The 19,095-nt window shown below is 44.4% G+C and overlaps 3 protein-coding genes across 5 annotated transcripts in view; 2 read left to right on the top strand and 1 right to left on the bottom strand.

Moving 5' to 3' along the window:
* Positions 1-19,095, bottom strand: part of LOC142988140 (armadillo repeat-containing protein 1-like) — a 70,947-nt gene that overhangs the window by 6,025 nt on the left and 45,827 nt on the right. The window contains exon 1 of one of the 3 annotated variants that reach the window (XM_076137183.1): positions 5,569-5,925. The exons of 1 other annotated variant lie outside the window; for it this stretch is intronic. In XM_076137183.1, coding sequence (XP_075993298.1) covers positions 5,569-5,727 — 159 coding nt within the window. In that variant the 5' untranslated portion in view covers positions 5,728-5,925. Of the gene's footprint in view, positions 1-5,568; positions 5,926-19,095 lie in introns of those variants that run through there. One more of the 3 variants, XM_076137179.1, reaches the window with a different exon arrangement.
* LOC142988129 (uncharacterized) lies at positions 28-3,390 on the top strand. The gene is made up of 4 exons (XM_076137171.1): positions 28-339; positions 2,094-2,149; positions 2,336-2,452; positions 2,542-3,390. The coding sequence occupies exons 1-4, from the start codon at positions 47-49 to the stop codon at positions 2,883-2,885; spliced, it is 810 nt and encodes a 269-aa protein (XP_075993286.1). The 5' UTR covers positions 28-46; the 3' UTR covers positions 2,886-3,390.
* LOC142988137 (uncharacterized) lies at positions 9,080-13,727 on the top strand. The gene is made up of 5 exons (XM_076137177.1): positions 9,080-9,280; positions 9,534-9,857; positions 12,637-12,819; positions 12,915-13,339; positions 13,639-13,727. The coding sequence occupies exons 1-4, from the start codon at positions 9,241-9,243 to the stop codon at positions 13,265-13,267; spliced, it is 900 nt and encodes a 299-aa protein (XP_075993292.1). The 5' UTR covers positions 9,080-9,240; the 3' UTR covers positions 13,268-13,339; positions 13,639-13,727.

The raw sequence follows: 19,095 nt of genomic DNA, 5'->3' as shown, positions 1-19,095 counted from the left end.
TCCTGACTCTCTGGCTAGGTAACTACCGAAACCTCCTGTTTAATCTATGATCTTTATTCATTCATCTCTTCTCCTCACGTTCTGTTCTTCCTCAGAGTGTAAAGGAGAAGACAAAGTGATCCAGCCAACAGGAGATGTCACTGCTGCTGAAGGACAACCACTCACACTGGATTGTACTTATTTGTTCTGGTACAAACAGGAAGTTAACAGTTTCCTTAAATTTATGCTGCGACGCTCCACCTTTGGATCAGGAGATAATGCTGCAGAGTTCCAGAAAGAGGGATTTGATGCTGAAGTCAACAAGACCTCAGTTCCTCTGAAGATCCAGAAGCTGCAGCTGTCTCTGCTGTGTACTACTGTGCTGTGAAGCCCACAGTGACAGGAAACAACACAACCCTAAACCTAAAACCTTTAGGAGGGAGAGATTCAGGGAGGAGCTGAGCTGTTACTGAACTCTAGAAGAGAGACAAACTTCCATCTTCAGCTGTGTTCAATACACAAAGCAGAAGCATCACCTTTCTTCAACATGCTGTCAGTGCACTGCTGTGTGTTTCCTCTACTGTGTCTCCACATTCTAACAGGTATGTTAGATTCTGCAGGAAGAAACCTTTTCTGAATCTCATTCATTTATTGATGCATCAGCAACATGGAATAACTAAGTGATCTCTTTCTTTAGGTGTCAGCTGTGTAGAACTCACTGCAGTCAGAGAGGAAGAGTTCAGTTTAGAAGGCAGCACTGTGACTCTGTCCTATAATTACTCCAAAGGTGCTGGAGATGATTTCTTCTGGTATCGACAATATCCAGGAAATCCACCAGAATTTCTCCTCTACATCTCTGGATCAAACTTTGTTAAATATTCAGACTCTCTGAAATCAGACTCCAGGTTCTCCACTAAACTGCCTGCAGATAAACGTGGTGTGGATTTGTTGATCCTCTCTGCTGCAGTGACAGACTCTGCTGTGTACTACTGTGCTGTGAGGCCCACAGTGACAGCAAACCCACAGGCTCTGTACTAAAACCTCTGGAGCTCAGTCAGAAAATACAATGCAGTACCTCACATTGTCCTTTAGGGGGAGACAAGCACAACTAGATTCATTGTGGTTCATGATACAATATGAATCCAATAGGAGTGATAAGCAAACCTCCATAATGGAGGAAACGACTTCAACAAGACTGAGACAAACACAAAGCCATGGAGGAGGGAGGAGCAACACTATCAAAGTACAAACCTGAGCCCAGCTGCCACACTAACTTCTGTTTCATCCACTGAAGGTCACCTGCTTCTGTTGCTAACATGCTGTCACTGCAACATGCTGGACTTTGGACTTTACTCATCTCTACATTTAAAGGTTTGTGACTCAATGTATCTGCACATACTTTGAATAGAAGTTTGATTGATTGAACCTTTGCTTATTGATTTGGTATTGATCCTTTGTTTCTTTAGGTGTCAGCTGTGAAGAACTCACTGCAGTCAGAGAAGGGAAGGAAGAGTTCAGTTTAGAAGGCAGCACTGTGACTCTGTCCTATAATTACTCCAAAGGTGCTGCTGGTGGTGACTCTTTCTTCTGGTATCGGCAAAATCCAGGAAATCCACCACAGTTCCTCATCCTCATTTCTGGATCAAACTTTGTTAAATCTGCAGACTCTCTGAAATCAGACTCCAGGTTCTCCACTAAACTGTCTGCAGATAAACGTGGTGTGGATTTGTTGATCCCATCTGCTGCAGTGACAGACTCTGCTGTGTACTACTGTGCTGTGAAGCCCACAGTGAAAGCAAACCCACAGGCTCTGTACTAAAACCTCTGGAACCTAAACACAATACTAACACTGTCCACTAGAGGGAGTGACAGCTCCTCTCTTCACATCCTCATTTTACTCAACAACATCACCATCAAGGGGACTTTGAGAATAAGAAGCCCCCTAACAAGTGTGTGACATCGTTTCTGTGGTTCAGTTCTTGTAACATATCTGTAAAAACTCATCTAATCATCTTCATGGACCAATTGAATCAAATGTTTCTTCACATTGAAGCACAAAGTCATTTCCTTATGTTCCACTTTGTCTTCATGTCATTGTTGAGATGTGGTGGCAGAGCTCATGTCATCTCCACCAGACGGGACAGGAGACAAACTCAATCACTGGACCTCAGTGAGTGTCTGCTGCTTTGGGACGACTCAGTCAATCTCCTGATGATCACAGGTTCTTCAAGCTCAGGAAGCATTTAGAGGTACAGCTGTGTAGCAGAGAGACGGCTGAAGTTGTCAGCAGGAGGAAGAAGACAGCTGTGCGGCCTGTCACTGTGACCAGACTCCTCCTTCAAATCTACCAACTTAGAGTTGATGAAGACAGAGCTGCAGAGTCTTCCTCACATCAGCTGGAGCTCACACTTACTGAACAGAGCACACATGGAGTCTCTGCTCCTCTCACTGCTGCTGGCTGCTGTTTGCCTTGGTGTGACTCTGATCTGTTTCTGTTCCATTTATCCAACATTGACTCCATGCTTTGAAACATGACTGACATGTTTTGTTGCTGTGTTACAGAGAGCAGAGCTCAAAAAGACAACGTGCTGCAACCAGAAGGAGAAGTGACTGCTGCTGAGGGAGAGACAGAGACACTGAGCTGTCTATACAACAGCACACAAACAGACGTATATATTTACTGGTACAAACAAGATGGAACCAACAGGCCCAACTTCATTCTGAGCACCTTTACGTTTGGCTCTGGAAAAACAGAGGAAGAGTTCAAGGAGAGATTTACATCCAGGCTGGATTCCACCTTAAGATCAGTTCCTCTGAAGATCCAGAAGCTGCAGCTGTCTGACTCTGCTGTGTACTACTGTGCTCTGCAGCCCACAGTGACAGGAAACAACACAACTCTGTACTAAAACCTCTGAACCATTCAGTATATCAGGAGGAGGAAGACAACACAACACTCCTCTGTGTCCACTAGAGGGAGTCTCTCTCTAGTAAACCTTTATAGCATGTAGATCTGTTCCCTCTCCTGAAGGTCTCATCAGTAAACCTCCATCCTCTCCAGAGACATGCTGCTGTACCTCTTTGTGCTCTGGGCTCAGTTTAGAGGTGAGTTCTATCAGACAGATCAATGTCTCATGAGAGCTGCTGGGTTCATCACATCATGGGGCTTCACATTCATGTTTGTGATCAGTTAGTGTGTATTGATTATTGACAGAATAGATCTGATCTCAGCTGTAGCTGCTCATAGAGTTACACTGTACTCTTGATATGTTCCACTCTTCTTCTCCTCTCAGTCTCATCAACAATGTTAGTCTGATGGATTCATTGTCTGGACTTTTTCCAGGCCTGATGGCTGCAGACAGCATCTCTCCTGTGGAAGCTGAAGTCAGTGGAACAGAGGGACAGTCTGTCACACTCAGCTGCTCCTATCAGACAGATCAGGGAAGTGTTTACCTTTTCTGGTACAGACATCATCCTAACCAGGCTCCTCAGTTCATACTGTGGAAAGAAGCAAGAGGAGATACCACTGAACATATTCCTGATAAACGATATCAATCCAGGACCTCCTCGAATTCAACTGATCTGATTTTAACAGAGGTCACCCTGGCAGACACAGCTCACTACTACTGTGCTCTGAGACACAGTGATAGAAAGTATAGAAGAGGCTGTACAAAAACCTGAACACAGAGATCTGAGGACTCTACAAAGAGGAGGGAAGTGGGGTCCAGACCACAGCTTCATATCAGATGGATTCTGCTCCTTCCTCTTTTATCAGAGTCTCTGTGCTTACAGCTGCTCATCAAACACTGGAGGAGCTTTCACCAGAGCACAGAACTCAACAAGAACAACAACACACACCTTTGATACAGGACTTTGATAGAATCAAGACTTAGTTGGCTTGTCAGTGTGTTTGGTGTGATTTATACTGTTGGAATATAACAAATAATGTCAAACATATATAAGTAAATGCAGGAACTGAGATTGAAATAGTGACAGTAACCAAATTGCTGGCTCCGGCAAGTCTGGTAATGAAACAATAAAACAGAGGGATCCACAGCTTCTCACTCCAGGAGGGCTTGATAACACATATCTGTCAACAGGTGAAGAGTGCAGCTGAGGGTCACTGCATCACCTTATCTAAGCCTCAGCATTTGTGGGACAGTAGAAGGGAGGATAGAGCCTCTCAGTCTGAGGTGCCTGGATTAGATCAGTGGGGGTTAGAGAAGGGTTAATTACACTGTAGTGCTGTTCTTTAATTTACAAGCAAAGAGTATTTCACTCTCCCCCACATCCAGCTGTACATCCCTCAGATTTGAATTACAGCGCCGCCTCTGCCAAAGCTGGCTGACCAATCAACAGTGGTTAAACCACATTGTCATCAATGAATTAGAATACTATGGGAACGCCTTTTGCTCACGGCATGAATGCAATTCTACGTGGAAACTCATGGCCTGACTCACCACAGCATGAAGGGGGCAGGACCAGCTGTTCAACGTCTCACATCTAAAGATCTCAGCTCATCTGTTCCTCATCATTCATCACCAATTCAACGAACACGAAGGAGGACCTTCAGCCCGGTCTTTTAAACAATACCCTGTACAACAACAACAACAACAACAATTACAACCCCAGACATCAGCTTGTAATGTCCTGACACGACCACCACCAAGATGGGGGCGCTGCTGCTGCTGCTGCTGCAGGACAGGAAACACAATACTCCTCTGTGTCCACTAGAGGGAGTCTAACAGTGAATCGTCAGAGCTACCAGCGGAGAGGCATCACTAAGGGTGTCCTTCCTCAGGAGAGGGAGAGATTCAGGGAGGAGCTGAGCTGTTACTGAACTCTAGAAGAGAGACAAACTTCCATCTTCAGCTGTGTTCAATACACAAAGCAGAAGCATCACCTTTCTTCAACATGCTGTCAGTGCACTGCTGTGTGTTTCCTCTACTGTGTCTCCACATTCTAACAGGTATGTTAGATTCTGCAGGAAGAAACCTTTTCTGAATCTCATTCATTTATTGATGCATCAGCAACATGGAATAACTAAGTGATCTCTTTCTTTAGGTGTCAGCTGTGAAGAACTCACTGCAGTCAGAGAAGGGAAGGAAGAGTTCAGTTTAGAAGGCAGCACTGTGACTCTGTCCTATAATTACTCCAAAGGTGCTGCTGGTGGTGACTCTTTCTTCTGGTATCGACAAAATCCAGGAAAACCACCACAGTTCCTCATCTCCCATTTTGGAACAGGATCAATAATCAGCAGAGCAGATCCAAACTCTGGATTGTCTGTAGAAATGTCTAAGGATCAAAAACAAATCAGCATGAAGATTCCTTCCAGTGCAGTGTCAGACTCTGCTGTGTACTACTGTGCTGTGAGGCCCACAGTGACAGCAAACCCACAGGCTCTGTACTAAAACCTCTGGAACCTAAATACAATACTAACACTGTCCACTAGAGGGGGACAAACACTATGAGACTTGGTCTGGACTTCATTCTCTATTGATGTAAACAATACAAATGAAAGCGATAAAGATCAATCTCATTTTCTCCATCATATCACAGTGAAACTCTAATAAGAACCAGATAGTGACTTACTAAAGTATAAGCTGCCGTCTCAGCTGCTCCGGTCCTTGTCAGCGTTGTAGCAGTGGGAGGAGCCTGACAGGCAGAACAGAGACGAGCTGCTTGTAGACTTGTTGCTTGTTGCTGTGCTACAGTAAATGTTTGGTGTCCAACATCAGCTATGCAGCTCATCCTGTCTATGATTGTCTTGGCTCTGTCTGTTGGTGAGTAGCTTCTTTAGACTGACACATTTTCATCAGGACTCATTTAAATCCATATCTTACTGTGTTTTGATTCTCCAATATTCCTTCATGTCAATCAAACCTGACTGACTTTTCATATCTGCAGGTTCCAGTTCTCATCAAACCATCCAGTCAATCCAAGACAGAGTTCAGGCTGCAGAAGGCGACACAGTAACTCTCTCCTGTAACTACACTGCAGCAGATTACTTCTTCTGGTATCAGCAGTTCTCCTCTTCATCTCCACAGTTCCTCATCACAGAATACAGCAACAAACCTGGATTGACTTTGAAGATCGATAAAGTCAATAAAAGGATTGAGTTGTTGATCCTCTCTGCTGCAGTGACAGACTCTGCTGTGTACTACTGTGCTGTGAGGCCCACAGTGACAGGAAACAACACAACTCTGTACTAAAACCTCTGGAGCTCAGTTAGAAAACACAAAGCAGTACCTCACATTGTCCTTTAGGGGGAGACAAACACAACTAGATTCAATGTGGTTCATGATACAATATGAATCCAATAGGAGTGATAAGCAAACCTACCAACCATACCAACTTAGAGTTGATGAAGACTGAAAGCTGCAGAGTCTTCCTCACATCAGCTGGAGCTCACACTTACTGAACAGAGCACACATGGAGTCTCTGCTCCTCTCACTGCTGCTGGCTGCTGTTTGCCTTGGTGTGACTCTGATCTGTTTCTGTTCCATTTATCCAACATTGACTCCATGCTTTGAAACACGGCTGACATGTTTTGTTGCTGTGTTACAGAGAGCAGAGCTCAAAAAGACAACGTGCTGCAACCAGAAGGAGAAGTGACTGCTGCTGAGGGAGAGACAGAGACACTGAGCTGTCTATACAACAGCACACAAGCTAACGTAAATATTTACTGGTACAAACAAGATGGAACCAACAGGCCCAACTTCATTCTGAGCACCTTAACGTTTGGCTCTGGAAAAACAGAGGAGGAGTTCAAGGAGAGATTTACATCCAGGCTGGATTCCACCTTAAGATCAGTTCCTCTGAAGATCCAGAAGCTGCAGCTGTCTGACTCTGCTGTGTACTACTGTGCTCTGCAGCCCACAGTGACAGGAAACAACACAACACTTTACTTAAACCAACAAAACTCTCTGGTGCAGTCAGAAAACACAATGCAGTACCTCACATTGTCCTGTAGGGGGAGACAAACACAACTAGATTCAATGTGGTTCATGATACAATATGAATCCAATAGGAGTGATAAGCAAACCTCCATGATGGAGGAAACGACTTCAACAAGACTGAGACAAACACAAAGCCATGGAGGAGGGAGGAGCAACACTATCAAAGTACAAACCTGAGCCCAGCTGCCACACTAACTTCTGTTTCATCCACTGAAGGTCACCTGCTTCTGTTGCTAACATGCTGTCACTGCAACATGCTGGACTTTGGACTTTACTCATCTCTACATTTAAAGGTTTGTGACTCAATGTATCTGCACATACTTTGAATAGAAGTTGGATTGATTGAACCTTTGCTTATTGTTTTGGTATTGATCCTTTGTTTCTTTAGGTGTCAGCTGTGAAGAACTCACTGCAGTCAGAGAAGGGAAGGAAGAGTTCAGTTTAGAAGGCAGCACTGTGACTCTGTCCTATAATTACTCCAGAGCTGCAACTGGAGATGATTATTTCTTCTGGTATCGACAAAATCCAGGAAATCCACCAGAGTTCCTCATCCTCATCTCTGGATCAAACTTAGTTAAATCTTCAGACTCTCTGAAATCAGACTCCAGGTTCTCCACTAAACTGTCTGCAGATAAAGGTGGTGTGGATTTGTTGATCCTCTCTGCTGCAGTGACAGACTCTGCTGTGTACTACTGTGCTGTGAGGCCCACAGTGACAGCAAACCCACAGGCTCTGTACTAAAACACCAGCTGACACACTGACAAGCTGCTGGAAGACAAACCTTCACCCTCCAGCAGGGGGCGACATCATCCAGTAGGTGTTGCAGCATCGTTGCTGTGTGTCTGAGCATTCTATCATGAATAAGTGCTGCCATGAAGAGAACAACTCTCACACTGAGGGTTGAACATCAGCTAGTTAGTCCTGATGCTTTAAACCTTGTTGTAGAGATGGAACACTGGCTGTGGATCATTCTAGCTGCACTTTGCTTTGGTACTCAACTATTATTAGCATGCTTTGAGTTTAAGATCCATTCAACTTCAACAACCTGCTGAGCTGAAAGTGATTGATTGATTATTCATTGATCCATGTGTTCCTCTCATGTTCTTCATCAGAGTGTAAAGGAGAAGACAAAGTGATCCAGCCAACAGGAGATGTCACTGCTGCTGAAGGACAAACACTCACACTGGATTGTACTTTTGAGACCACAGATACAAATGCTTATTTATTCTGGTACAAACAGGGAGTTAACAGTTTCCCCAGGTTGATGCTGCAACGCTCCACCTTTGGATCAGGAGATAATGCTGCAGAGTTCCAAAAAGAGAGATTTGATGCTGAACTCAACAAGACTTCAGTTCCTCTGAAGATCCAGAAGCTGCAGCTGTCTGACTCTGCTGTGTACTACTGTGCTCTGCAGCCCACAGTGACAGGAAACAACACAACTCTGTACTAAAACCTCTGGAGCTCAGTCAGAAAATACAGTGCAGTACCTCACATTGTCCTATAGGGGGAGACAAACACAACTAGATTCAATGTGGTTCATGAAACAATATGAATCCAATCGGAGTGATAAGCAAACCTACCAACCATACCAACTTAGAGTTGATGAAGACTGAGAGCTGCAGAGTCTTCCTCACATCAGCTGGAGCTCACACTTACTGAACAGAGCACACATGGAGTCTCTGCTCCTCTCACTGCTGCTGGCTGCTGTTTGCCTTGGTGTGACTCTGATCTGTTTCTGTTCCATTTATCCAACATTGACTCCATGCTTTGAAACACGGCTGACATGTTTTGTTGCTGTGTTACAGAGAGCAGAGCTCAAAAAGACAACGTGCTGCAACCAGAAGGAGAAGTGACTGCTGCTGAGGGAGAGACAGAGACACTGAGCTGTCTATACAACAGCACACGAACAGACGTAAACATTTACTGGTACAAACAAGATGGAACCAACAGGCCCAACTTCATTCTGAGCACCTCTACGTTTGGCTCTGGAAAAACAGAGGAAGAGTTCAAGGAGAGATTTACATCCAGGCTGGATTCCACCTTAAGATCAGTTCCTCTGAAGATCCAGAAGCTGCAGCTGTCTGACTCTGCTGTGTACTACTGTGCTCTGCAGCCCACAGTGACAGGAAACAACACAACTCTGTACTAAAACCTCTGAACCATTCAGTATATCAGGAGGAGGAAGACAACACAACACTCCTCTGTGTCCACTAGAGGGAGTCTCTCTCTAGTAAACCTTTATAGCATGTAGATCTGTTCCCTCTCCTGAAGGTCTCATCAGTAAACCTCCATCCTCTCCAGAGACATGCTGCTGTACCTCTTTGTGCTCTGGGCTCAGTTTAGAGGTGAGTTCTATCAGACAGATCAATGTCTCATGAGAGCTGCTGGGTTCATCACATCATGGGGCTTCACATTCATGTTTGTGCTCTAAACCAGACTGATCAGTTAGTGTGTATTGATTATTGACAGAATAGATCTGATCTCAGCTGTAGCTGCTCATAGAGTTACACTGTACTCTTGATATGTTCCACTCTTCTTCTCCTCTCAGTCTCATCAACAATGTTAGTCTGATGGATTCATTGTCTGGACTTTTTCCAGGCCTGATGGCTGCAGACAGCATCTCTCCTGTGGAAGCTGAAGTCAGTGGAACAGAGGGACAGTCTGTCACACTCAGCTGCTCCTATCAGACAGATCAGGGAACTGTTGACCTTTACTGGTACAGACATCATCCTAACCAGGCTCCTCAGTTCATACTGTGGAAAAGAGGAAGAGGAGGGACCAATGTATTTATTCCTGATAAACGATATGAATCCAGGACCTCCAGGAATTCAACTGATCTGACTCTAACAGAGGTCACCGTGGCAGACACAGCTCACTACTACTGTGCTCTGAGACACAGTGATAGAAAGTATAGAAGAGGCTGTACAAAAACCTGAACACAGAGATCTGAGGACTCTACAAAGAGGAGGGAAGTGGGGTCCAGACCACAGCTTCATATCAGATGGATTCTGCTCCTTCCTCTTTTATCAGAGTCTCTGTGCTTACAGCTGCTCATCAAACACTGGAGGAGCTTTCACCAGAGCACAGAACTCAACAAGAACAACAACACACACCTTTGATACAGGACTTTGATAGAATCAAGACTTAGTTGGCTTGTCAGTGTGTTTGGTGTGATTTATACTGTTGGAATATATCAAATAATGTCAAACATACAGTGGGATGCGAAAGTTTGGGCAGCCTTGTTAATTGTCATGATTTTCCTTTATAAACCATTGGTTGTTAGGATAAAAAAAAATCAGTTTGATATATCATATAGGAGACAAACTCAGTGATATTTGAGAAGTGAAATGAAGTTTATAGGATTTACAGAAAGTGTGCAATAATTCTTTAAACAAAATTAGGCAGGTGCATAAATTTGGGCACCACAAAAAAAATTAACTCAATATTTAGTAGATCCTCCTTTTGCAGAAATAACAGCCTCTAAACGCTTCCTATAGCTGCTAATGAGAGTCTGGATTCTGGTTGAAGGTATTTTGGAACATTCTTCTTTACAAAACATCTCTAGTTCATTCAGGTTTGATGGTTTCCGAGCATGGACAGCTCTCTTTAAGTCACACCACAGATTTTCAATAATGTTCAGGTCTGGGGACTGAGATGGCCATTCCAGAACGTTGTACTTGTTCCTCTGCATGAATGCCTTAGTAGATTTTGAGCAGTGTTTAGGGTCGTTCTCTTGTTGAAAGATCCAGCCCCGGCACAGCTTCAGCTTTGTCACTGATTCCTGGACTTTGGTCTCCAGGATCTGCTGATATTTAGTGGAATCCATGCGTCCCTCAACTTTAACAAGATTCCCAGTCCCTGCACTGGCCACACAGCCCCACATCATGATGGACCACCACCAAATTTAACTGTAGGCAGCAGGTGTTTTTCTTGGAATGCTGTGTTCTTTTTCCTCCATGCATAACGCCACGGGGTTATGCCCAAATAACTCAATTTTAGTTTCATGAGTCCACAGCACCTTATTCCAAAATGAAGCTGGCTTGTCCAAATGTTCTTTAGCATAGCTCAAGCGGCTCTGTGATGTGGGCGGAGAAAAGGCTTCCTCTGCATCACTCTCGCATACAGCATCTCCTTGTGTAAAGTGCGCCGAATAGTTGAACGATGCACAATGACTCCATCTGCAGCAAGATGATGTTGTAGGTCTTTGGTGCTGGTCTGTGGGTTGACTCTGAATGTTCTCACCATTCTTCGCTTCTGTTTATCCGAGATTTTTCTTGGTCTGCCACTTCGAGCCTTAACTTGAACTGTGCCTGTGGTCTTCCATTTCCTCAATATGTTCCTAACTGTGGAAACAGACAGCTGAAATCTCTGAGACAGCTTTCTGTATCCTTCCCCTAAACCATGATGGTGAACAATCTTTGTTTTCAGGTCATTTGAGAGTCGTTTTGAGCCTCCCATGTTGCTACTCTTCAGAGAAGATTCAAAGAGGAGGGAAACTTACAATTGCCTTAAATAACCTTACACCTTAAACACCCTTTCTCATAATTGGATTCACCTGTGTATGGAGGTCAAGGGTCACTGAGCTTACCAAACCAATTTTGAGTTCCAATAATTAATTCTAAAGGTTTTGAAATCAATAAAATGACAACAGTGCCCAGATGTATGCACCTGCCTAATTTTGTTTAAACAATTATTGCACACTTTCTGTAAATCCTATAAACTTCATTTCACTTCTCAAATATCACTGAGTTTGTCTCCTATATGATATATTTAACTGATTTTTTTTATCCTAACAACCAATGATTTATAAAGGAAAATCATGAAAATTCACAAGGCTGCCCAAACTTTCGCATCCCACTGTATATAAGTAAATGCAGGAACTGGGATTAAAATAGTGACAGTAACCAAATTGCTGGCTCCGGCAAGTCTGGTAATGAAACAATAAAACAGAGGGGTCCACAGCTTCTCACTCCAGGAGGGCTTGATAACACATATCTGTCAACAGGTGAAGAGTGCAGCTGAGGGTCACTGCATCACCTTATCTAAGCCTCAGCATTTGTGGGACAGTAGAAGGGAGGATAGAGCCTCTCAGTCTGAGGTGCCTGGATTAGATCAGTGGGGGTTAGAGAAGGGTTAATTACACTGTAGTGCTGTTCTTTAATTTACAGGCAAAGAGTATTTCACTCTCCCCCACATCCAGCTGTACATCCCTCAGATTTGAATTACAGCGCCGCCTCTGCCAAAGCTGGCTGACCAATCAACAGTGGTTAAACCACATTGTCATCAATGAATTAGAATACTATGGGAACGCCTTTTGCTTACGGCATGAATGCACTTGTACGTGGAAACTCATGGCCTGACTCACCACAGCATGAAGGGGGCAGGACCAGCTGTTCAACGTCTCACTTCAGTAAAACACATCTAAAGATCTCAGCTCATCTTTTCCTCATCATTCATCACCAATTCAACGAACACGAAGGAGGACCTTCAGCCCGGTCCTTTAAACAATACCCTGTACAACAACAACAACAACAATTACAACCCCAGACATCAGCTTGTAATGTCCTGACACGACCACCACCAAGATGGGGGCGCTGCTGCTGCTGCTGCTGCAGGACAGGAAACACAATACTCCTCTGTGTCCACTAGAGGGAGTCTAACAGTGAATCGTCAGAGCTACCAGCGGAGAGGCATCACTAAGGGTGTCCTTCCTCAGGAGAGGGAGAGATTCAGGGAGGAGCTGAGCTGTTACTGAACTCTAGAAGAGAGACAAACTTCCATCTTCAGCTGTGTTCAATACACAAAGCAGAAGCATCACCTTTCTTCAACATGCTGTCAGTGCACTGCTGTGTGTTTCCTCTACTGTGTCTCCACATTCTAACAGGTATGTTAGATTCTGCAGGAAGAAACCTTTTCTGAATCTCATTCATTTATTGATGCATCAGCAACATGGAATAACTAAGTGATCTCTTTCTTTAGGTGTCAGCTGTGAAGAACTCACTGCAGTCAGAGAAGGGAAGGAAGAGTTCAGTTTAGAAGGCAGCACTGTGACTCTGTCCTATAATTACTCCAGAGCTGCAACTGGAGATGATTATTTCTTCTGGTATCGACAAAATCCAGGAAATCCACCACAGTTCCTCATCCTCATCTCTGGATCAAACTTTGTTAAATCTTCAGACTCTCTGAAATCAGACTCCAGGTTCTCCACTAAACTGTATGCAGATAAAGGTGGTGTGGATTTGTTGATCCTCTCTGCTGCAGTGACAGACTCTGCTGTGTACTACTGTGCTGTGAAGCCCACAGTGACAGCAAACCCACAGGCTCTGTACTAAAACACCAGCTGACACACTGACAAGCTGCTGGAAGACAAACCTTCACCCTCCAGCAGGGGGCGACATCATCCAGTAGGTGTTGCAGCATTGTTGCTGTGTGTCTGAGCATTCTATCATGAATAAGTGCTGCCATGAAGAGAACAACTCTCACACTGAGTGTTGAACATCAGCTAGTTAGTGCTGATGCTTTAAACCTTGTTGTAGAGATGGAACACTGGCTGTGGATCATTCTAGCTGCACTTTGCTTTGGTACTCAACTATTATTAGCATGCTTTGAGTTTAAGATCCATTCAACTTCAACAACCTGCTGAGCTGAAAGTGATTGATTGATTATTCATTGATCCATGTGTTCCTCTCATGTTCTTCCTCAGAGTGTAAAGGAGAAGACAAAGTGATCCAGCCAACAGGAGATGTCACTGGAGCTGAAGGACAAACACTCACACTGGATTGTACTTTTGAGACCACAGATAAAACTCCTTATTTATTCTGGTACAAACAGGAAGTTAACAGTTTCCCCAGGTTTATGCTGAGACGCTTCACCTTTGGAACAGGAGATAATGCTGCAGAGTTCCAGAAAGAGAGATTTGATGCTGAAGTCAACAAGACTTCAGTTCCTCTGAAGATCCAGAAGCTGCAGCTGTCTGACTCTGCTGTGTACTACTGTGCTCTGCAGCCCACAGTGACAGGAAACAACACAACTCTGTACTAAAACCTCTGGAGCTCAGTCAGAAAACACAATGCAGTACCTCACATTGTCCTTTAGGGGGAGACACACACAACTAGATTCAATGTGGTTCATGATACAATATGAATCCAATAGGAGTGATAAGCAAACCTACCAACCATACCAACTTAGAGTTGATGAAGACTGAGAGCTGCAGAGTCTTCCTCACATCAGCTGGAGCTCACACTTACTGAACAGAGCACACATGGAGTCTCTGCTCCTCTCACTGCTGCTGGCTGCTGTTTGCCTTGGTGTGACTCTGATCTGTTTCTGTTCCATTTATCCAACATTGACTCCATGCTTTGAAACACGGCTGACATGTTTTGTTGCTGTGTTACAGAGAGCAGAGCTCAAAAAGACAACGTGCTGCAACCAGAAAGAGAAGTGACTGCTGCTGAGGGAGAGACAGAGACACTGAGCTGTCTATACAACAGCACACAAGCTAACGTATATATTTACTGGTACAAACAAGATGGAACCAACAGGCCCAACTTCATTCTGAGCACCTTTACGTTTGGCTCTGGAAAAACAGAGGAAGAGTTCAAGGAGAGATTTACATCCAGGCTGGATTCCACCTTAAGATCAGTTCCTCTGAAGATCCAGAAGCTGCAGCTGTCTGACTCTGCTGTGTACTACTGTGCTCTGCAGCCCACAGTGACAGGAAACAACACAACTCTGTACTAAAACCTCTGAACCATTCAGTATATCAGGAGGAGGAAGACAACACAACACTCCTCTGTGGCCACTAGAGGGAGTCTCTCTCTAGTAAACCATTATAGCATGTAGATCTGTTCCCTCTCCTGAAGGTCTCATCAGTAAACCTCCATCCTCTCCAGAGACATGCTGCTGTACCTCTTTGTGCTCTGGGCTCAGTTTAGAGGTGAGTTCTATCAGACAGATCAATGTCTCATGAGAGCTACTGGGTTCATCACATCATGGGGCTTCACATTCCTGTTTGTGATCAGTTAGTGTGTATTGATTATTGACAGAATAGATCTGATCTCAGCTGTAGCTGCTCATAGAGTTACACTGTACTCTTGATATGTTCCACTCTTCTTCTCCTCTCAGTCTCATCAACAATGTTAGTCTGATGGATTCATTGTCTGGACTTTTTCCAGGCCTGATGGCTGCAGACAGCATCTCTCCTGTGGAAGCTGAAGTCAGTGGAACAGAGGGACAGTCTGTCACACTCAGCTGCTCCTATCAGACAGATGGGGGGGGAAGTGTTGTGCTTTACTGGTACAGACATCATCCTAACCAGGCTCCTCAGTTCATACTGAGGAAAGGAGCAAGAGGAGGGACCGGTGATCTGACTCTATCAGAGGTCACCCTGGCAGACACAGCTCACTACTACTGTGCTCTGAGACACAGTGATAGAAAGTATAGAAGAGGCTGTACAAAAACCTGAACACAGAGATCTGAGGACTCTACAAAGAGGAGGGAAGTGGGGTCCAGACCACAGCTTCATATCAGATGGATTCTGCTCCTTCCCCTTTAATCAGAGTCTCTGTGCTTACAGCTGCTCATCAAACACTGGAGGAGCTTTCACCAGAGCACAGAACTCAACAAGAACAACAACACACACCTTTGATACAGGACTTTGATAGAATCAAGACTTAGTTGGCTTGTCAGTATGTGTGTGTGTGTGTGTGCGTGTGTGTGTGTGTGTTGGGGGGGGGGGGGGGGGGGTTGTTCATTGAGTGAACAATACCCTGTACAACAACAACAGCAACTCCTGTGGTTGAAGCAAATCCTGCCAAACCTGACTGGCTGTGAACCTGATGGGACATTGATGTCCCAACACAATATTCATTTCAAATAATCGATTATAACTGCAAACCCAATCAATGATTCACTGCTTTCAGACGAGCAGATAAGTGCCACAATCACACACAAAAAGTTTGAATTTTCTATCTGCCTTGGATTTCTTTAAAAAAGAACAAATAAAGAATCCAGCACTTATTTTCCCACGCTATGACAACACACTAACAAACTTCCATTAAACAGCCATAAAAGAGTTTCAACATGATATTTCACAACACCAAGTGTTAAGTTTCACACAACCACAGAGCAGCTGGACAGAGTACAGACATCAGCTTGTAATGTCCTGAAACAATCACCACCGATAGGGGGCGCTGCTGCTGCTGCTGCTGCTGCTGCTGCTGCTGCTGCTGCTGCTGCTGCTGCTGCTGCTGCTGCTGCTGCTGCTGCAGGACAGGAAACACAATACTCCTCTGTGTCCACTAGAGGGAGTCTAACAGTGAATCGTCAGAGCTACCAGCTGAGAGGCATCACTAAGGGTGTCCTTCCTCAGGAGAGGGAGAGATTCAGGGAGGAGCTGAGCTGTTACTGAACTCTAGAAGAGAGACAAACTTCCATCTTCAGCTGTGTTCAATACACAAAGCAGAAGCATCACCTTTCTTCAACATGCTGTCAGTGCACTGCTGTGTGTTTCCTCTACTGTGTCTCCACATTCTAACAGGTATGTTAGATTCTGCAGGAAGAAACCTTTTCTGAATCTCATTCATTTATTGATGCATCAGCAACATGGAATAACTAAGTGATCTCTTTCTTTAGGTGTCAGCTGTGAAGAACTCACTGCAGTCAGAGAGGAAGAGTTCAGTTTAGAAGGCAGCACTGTGACTCTGTCCTATAATTACTCCAACAATGCTGCAGCTGACTCTTTCTTCTGGTATCGACAAAATCCAGGAAAATCACCACAGTTCCTCATCTCCCATTCGGGATCAGGATCAATAATCAGCAGAGCAGATCCAGACTCTGGATTGTCTGCAGAAATGTCTAAGGATCAAAAACAAATCAGCATGAAGATTCCTTCCAGTGCAGTGTCAGACTCTGCTGTGTACTACTGTGCTGTGAAGCCCACAGTGACAGCAAACCCACAGGCTCTGTACTAAAACCTCTGGAACCTAAATACAATACTAACACTGTCCACTAGAGGGGGACAAACACTATGAGACTTGGTCTGGATTTCATTCTCTATTGATGTAAACAATACAAATGAAAGCGATAAAGATCAATCTCATTTTTTCCATCATATCACAGTGAAACTCTAATAAGAACCAGATAGTGACTTACTTAAGTATAAGCTGCCGTCTCAGCTGCTCCGGACCTTGTCAGCGTTGTAGCAGTGGGAGGAGCCTGACAGGCAGAACAGAGACGAGCTGCTTGTAGACTTGTTGCTTGTTGCTGTGCTACAGTAAATGTTTGGTGTCCAACATCAGCTATGCAGCTCATCCTGTCTATGATTGTCTTGGCTCTGTCTGTTGGTGAGTAGCTTCTTTAGACTGACACATTTTCATCAGGACTCATTTAAATCCATATCTTACTGTGTTTTGATTCTCCAATATTCCTTCATGTCAATCAAACCTGACTGACTTTTCATATCTGCAGGTTCCAGTTCTCATCAAACCATCCAGTCAGTCCAAGACAGAGTTCAGGCTGCAGAAGGCGACACAGTAACTCTCTCCTGTAACTACACTGCAGCAGATTTCTTCTTCTGGTATCAGCAGTTCTCCTCTTCATCTCCACAGCTTCTCATCACAGAATACAGCAACAAACCTGGATTGACTTTGAAGATCGATAAAGTCAATAAAAAGATTGAGTTGTTGATCCTCTCTGCTGCAGTGACAGACTCTGCTGTGTACTACTGTGCTCTGCAGCCCACAGTGACAGGAAACAACACAACTCTGTACTAAAACCTCTGGAGCTCAGTCAGAAAACACAATGCAGTACCTCACATTGTCCTTTAGGGGGAGACAAACACAACTAGATTCAATGTGGTTCATGATACAATATGAATCCAATAGGAGTGATAAGCAAACCTCCATGATGGAGGAAACGACTTCAACAAGACTGAGACAAACACAAAGCCATGGAGGAGGGAGGAGCAACACTATCAAAGTACAAACCTGAGCCCAGCTGCCACACTAACTTCTGTTTCATCCACTGAAGGTCACCTGCTTCTGTTGCTAACATGCTGTCACTGCAACATGCTGGACTTTGGACTTTACTCATCTCTACATTTAAAGGTTTGTGACTCAATGTATCTGCACATACTTTGAATAGAAGTTTGATTGATTGAACCCTTGCCTATTGATTTGGTATTGATCCTTTGTTTCTTTAGGTGTCAGCTGTGAAGAACTCACTGCAGTCAGAGAAGGGAAGGAAGAGTTCAGTTTAGAAGGCAGCACTGTGACTCTGTCCTATAATTACTCCAGAGCTGCAACTGGTGGTGACTCTTTCTTCTGGTATCGACAAAATCCAGGAAAACCACCACAGTTCCTCATCTCCCATTTGGGATCAGGATCAATAATGAACAGAGCAGATCCAAACTCTGGATTGTCTGTAGAAATGTCTAAGGATCAAAAACAAATCAGCATGAAGATTCCTTCCAGTGCAGTGACAGACTCTGCTGTGTACTACTGTGCTGTGAAGCCCACAGTGACAGCAAACCCACAGGCTCTGTACTAAAACCTCTGGAACCTAAATACAATACTTACACTGTCCACTAGAGGGAAACAAACACTGTGAGACTTGGTCTGTATTTCATTCTCTATTGATGTAAACCAGGGGTCGCCAACACGTTGCTCGCGATCGACCGGTCGCTCCCGAAGCGTTTCCGAGTCGCTCCCGAAAGGTTCAAAGAATACGTACATTTGCCAACACGTCGTCACTTGGTAAAGATCACATTCACAAACATCCCGCCTCCTTTTGTCACAAAACGATTATAAGCCAATCAGCTGTCAGTCCAACAAATGACGCTGCTGTCATGTTTGGTTATGTGGCACCGTAACATCTGGCCAGCAAGCACACGCCTGATTTGACGGTGACAGCCCCGCAAACAGCCCCGATAAAAGGCAACAAATTACGAATGCGAATGGCAAGTGTGTGCGTGTCTCAGTTGCTGTGCGAACGCGTCTGTGGAGCGCCACTTCACTAAAGTCCACGGCAACTTTTCATGGGACCTCCCGGCTGCCAGCAGGGCGTCATCTGTCGTTAGCGAACGCACCGGCTCGAAGAATTCCCCGAATTTCTTCGAGCCGTCATATTAATCATTGAGATTAATATGATGTGAATTCATTAG

Source organism: Genypterus blacodes, unplaced genomic scaffold (genome assembly GCF_046128005.1).
Source record: "Genypterus blacodes isolate CSIRO-AG114 ecotype Tasmania unplaced genomic scaffold, CSIRO-AGI_Gbla_v1 ptg000298l_1, whole genome shotgun sequence".
Classification (NCBI taxonomy): domain Eukaryota; kingdom Metazoa; phylum Chordata; class Actinopteri; order Ophidiiformes; family Ophidiidae; genus Genypterus; species Genypterus blacodes.
Note: the sequence above shows the minus strand (reverse complement) of the source record. Positions and strands in the feature narration are given on the sequence as shown.